The 4,671-nt window shown below is 37.7% G+C and overlaps 1 protein-coding gene across 1 annotated transcript in view; it reads left to right on the top strand.

Moving 5' to 3' along the window:
- The window catches only part of VAV3 (vav guanine nucleotide exchange factor 3), a gene marked incomplete at its 5' end in the record, with an annotated part of 298,809 nt that overhangs the window by 245,631 nt on the left and 48,507 nt on the right, over positions 1-4,671 (top strand). The window contains one exon of the mRNA XM_025206482.1: positions 952-1,088. Coding sequence (XP_025062267.1) covers positions 952-1,088 — 137 coding nt within the window. The remainder of the gene's footprint in view (positions 1-951; positions 1,089-4,671) is intronic.

Raw genomic sequence — 4,671 nt, 5'->3', positions numbered from 1 at the left:
TGAAACACCCAAAATTATCTACTGCTGAAATAACCATTTTTATAATTTATTTGAGTACTTAAGAAGAGAACTCTTGAACTATACTTACAAACAATGATTTTGGTCTATATATAGGTAATAAGAATAATTTTTCATATGAGCAGTTTGTCTCTCAGGAGGTGGATTCACACCTTTAAATTATATTACAGTTCCACTGTCCAGATGCAGCTAATATTGGTGCAGTAAGCCAGAATACATCCATATATACTGTTCCTGAAAATGAAATGTTGAACTGTAACGTCAGTTATTGTGTATATCCAAAAACACTTAAAAATAAGTCTGTCTGTATGTCTGTCTGTTATTCCAGAAACATGGAATGATTGTCACTATTATTGTCTCAGACATGTTCTCATTAGTGACTGTTCTTTAGTAACACTGGTTACAGCTTGGAGAGTTTCTCTCTGTCTTAAGTATTACTTCATCACATCCATCAAATTTTTGTTTTGAATTATAAAGATAACCTTAAAAGATGAACCTTTATACCAGTTTGATATATGTATAAACGAAGAGATGAGCCTCTTAATCAGCTAATGCCCCCATGAGGGAAGAAGTAGGAAGAAGGGATGTTGCTGATGAAAAAAATTGATTCTTTTCTATTAAGCTGTATGTGCTATACTTTTAGAAGTAAGCAGCTGTCTAAAGAAAAACGCTTTTCTTGAAGTAAAAAAGAGGGATGAGATGAGAAAAATTTCCTATTTCATTATTTGTTGAAATAGCAAGTACAGTAGCCTTTGAATAAGGTGTTACTGTTTCCCTAGTTTGTCTCCCAGACTGCTACTTACATACATGATGGTATTACTTTTAGCCTTTCAAAATTGATAATATTTTAATTATTATTTTATGGCATGCATCCCAGAATGCTATAGATTATTGTGTCACTGATCAAAAAACATATGTTGTTTTATTTTGCAGGCTTACCAAAAATGCAAGTCATTAGAAGCTACATTGGGGTACCTCAGCCTGATCCACTTGATGGCCCTCCATTGCACATCCAGATTGGAGAAACTGTTGAACTCATCAAAGGAGACGCACATAGCTTCTTTTGGCAGGTATAGGTCATATTAGCAAATGGCCCCATTCCATCGTCCCAGGAAATAACTCATCCACTTTTTACGTTGAAGAACCAAACACATTTTTCCCGCATTTTATCCCAGCTAAACCATTGATATATCAGTCTATACTTTTCAGACTGCAGCAATTCTTAGAGTGTCCAAGGGACTGATTTTGCATCCCAGTCAAATGCAGATCCCAGTGAGTAAGTCTGCAAGATTCAGCCCTTGGTATGAGGCATTTTATATAGATGACCTTAAGGTATGGACTTAAGGTCCAGCAGCAAGAGAACCCTGTGAGTTTTCAAATCAAGAATTGTTCCACATAATGGAACTGAGGACCACAGAAGCTAGAAAAATGTTTTTGACCAAACTTGAATAGGAAAATTACTTAGAGGGAAAATACCTACCAAAGGCTGAGCTATCAGTGAGCTTGTTTTTAGGAAGCCCAAGTCAAATAATGAGACTTTTATATGTATAGGACAGGTATAATGTATTGGTTGGATAAAAAGAGTTGTTGCTATAGCAACTCTATCTCATGATTCAAATGCTACTTTTAGTACAGTGATTACTTGCTTAATCAAACACTCAAAATAGAGGTTTAAACTGCTGCAGCTTTCACAATTTGCTTTCAGGATGGATGCTTATAGTTTGTGTTCTGTGTTTCTTGTTTATATTTTTTTGTTTGTTTTTAATTTTGATAGAAGTGTTTCAAGTACATGACAGAAAAATTTGGATACTGGTCATAGTGGGGGATAGGTGAAGGTAAGATAGAGAAAAAGGTACAACTCCAAGGTATTACAGTATTAAGTCTGGTGTGCCTGTTCCTGTGTCTTGTAATTGAGACTTCTGTGAGACATCAACAACCAGATGAACATTATGGTTCAAGCTGATTGAATCTGTTTGGTGCCAAAGGCCTTTACATTTGACTGGTTTCAGTGAGAGTTGAGTATTCTTGATACCTGGCAATAACAGGCCCATGTCCCATCCTACATATCCTTATTTATAAATGCTATATACTGATCTCACAGGATACAGAAGCAAATGCACAAAAGAGTTGCCAGCACCCTCTGCATATTCCCATGATTTTAGAATTTGTGGATCATGGGTCCTCTCTACACAGTATAGAGACTGCACAAATAACTGGTGAATTGCACAATTATCCGGAGACCAGCTACTTGTGCAAAGTAGCTATGATACAATAAAAAGTTCCGAGGAGCTATAAAGGTCTATAGCTATAGCTATAGCTCCACCTCTACCTGGAGCTTCAGATGTTTCCAAATCATTTGGCGGGCATCCTATGTGTAGGCCCAAGCCTGGAGGCTTGGGGTTTAGATGCTCCTGAGTTTTGCTTGCGCTCAGCCATATGGCTGCAGGAGCAAGCTAGGGAGGAGTCTCCCATTTCCATAAAGTGGGCATAAAGCTAAGGTTTTCTCACAGGAAATGAATGTGAGAGGGTAACTTTACATTACTTATGCAGGTACTACCCCATGCCAGAAAAGTGGTTATCCCCTGTCCCTGGGAAAACCACTCTGGTGATCCTGTCCTCCCCATGCAGGAGTTGGACTCCAGCAAGGGAAGAAAGCTTTTCTCTTTGTGGTGCTGTGGCTGCGGAGGTTTGGGACTTGGTTCTCACTCACTAATAAACTACAGTGAGCAATGTGGAGTAAGTGAGAGGTAGATTTATTTGCATATTCTCAGTATATGCAAAATATATCCATTGTATTCTGGTTCTTGCATTCTCACAGAAGTCTGAGTTACAAGACACAGGTCATCATCTTGTTTGCTTTGTATTGCTCACCATGGATGCCCAGTGAGTGAATGAGAACTGGGTTAAAATTGAAGAACTGTTACCACATACCTGGCAGCACTGTTCCCCCAGACATGCAGGAGATTCCTTGCTTTGGGCCTAGCTGGCTTGTGTGATAGTCCACCTATGGGTACAGGGGGGACCTAGGAGTGGGCATGTCAGGAGGTGTAATTGTATGAATCATACATTAGATTCCATAATTTCTTTACTTCCATGTGTGGAGGGAGAGAGATAGTCTCACAATCCCTCTGGAATATAAAAAATATACAATTACCTGGTGGTAACTTTGTGCTGTTATAGTGCACTATGGAACTGTTCAAAACGGTTTGTAAATGTTGTTCTAAGTTCATGTAGAGAATTTTTTCTTGTAAGGCTTGATCCTGTAAGATACTAAGTACTCTGGTTTGATCCAGAGTTACTTGAGCAGATTCTTAACTTTAATCCTCTGCACAGCTGTAGCTTTCACACCTGAAGCTAAACAGCTGCTTACATAGTTCACTGGATCAAACCAGAATTCTCAGCCTCTTGCATACTGAGTTCATGGCTACATGCTGTCATCTAAGTCATCTGTCATTTTAGTCTATTGGATACCTTCTTCAATAGTACTTCAAGTTTGCCATATTAAAGGATTTAGGATTCAGAAAGTTGCCCTGTTTGGTGAGCAGAGACTGGTAAGTGGGTGAATCTGAGTGCTAGTAACTATCTGCCTAACAATCTTACTAGTAGCCTTAAACCTTAATGGGAACTGTCATCTCCATTAGCATCTTTCAGGCAATCTTTTTCCTTACAAGCAATATTGTCACAGACCAACTCACTATAGTTTTTTTTCTTCTGATTGCCAACTTGAAATATATATAAAAAAATAAATACAGAGCAGGTTTTATTCCAGGGAATTTTTGGAATAATTTATGGTTGACCTGATAGACCGTAATGGTTAGTATGCGCTTTTAAATTGAGGAGCTCACCTTTTAGAAGTTCAAATGTTAGCAATTAATAAATATTAAGGTACAGTTCATATATAATGCTTACATTTTGTACAGCATATCAGCAAAGCACAACCACCATATGATGATTTCCTCCTTTCTCTTGTAGGATGTTTTCCTCCTTTCTCAAAATACAAATAAGTGTATTTTGATAATTGTTAAGAAAACACTGCCAAATGAAACATTTCATGTGTTTGATTCTGACAGCACATTTTTTTGACCAAGCCCTGCCACTCAGTTAAGACTACATGAATGTGATTCCTCCTCCTACTTTTCTGATAAAAACATGAATAATAATTTTCCCCTAGAGAGCAGTAAATTCTGGATGATGATTGGTGGTCATTCTGAGTGAGTAGGCAAAGAGATGCTCAGCATCTGTACTCTCTCAATTGAGCCATAGAAAGTACATTCATGGGTAAGCAGGAATATAATTTGTTTTTATATTGTGTCCTAAAGAGAAAAGGTTTGCCACAGCAGGTTACTTCACTACCTCCAGCTTAATACCTGGATTTGGTCACAATTTGAAATGAATGAGTTGATCTCATGCTAGTGTTCATAAATACTCGTCAGTATAACTAGCTTTCTTTTACTCAGTCAAGGCACAAGAGTGAAATAGCTACAGTGCTTGCTTTAATGTGTTTCATGCTGGCACTATTGATCCTTCACTTCTACAAGCAGTAAAATCACTTACAAAATTAATTAAATAAGAAAGCGAGAAAAGGAAGAGAAAATTTGGTGTTTTAAATGGAAATTTCAGACCCTGCTCATGAGCACTGCTATTTGGTTCAGC

The sequence above is a fragment of the Alligator sinensis genome, unplaced genomic scaffold (genome assembly GCF_000455745.1).
Source record: "Alligator sinensis unplaced genomic scaffold, ASM45574v1 scaffold535_1, whole genome shotgun sequence".
NCBI classification, from domain to species: Eukaryota; Metazoa; Chordata; order Crocodylia; family Alligatoridae; genus Alligator; species Alligator sinensis.
Note: the sequence above shows the minus strand (reverse complement) of the source record. Positions and strands in the feature narration are given on the sequence as shown.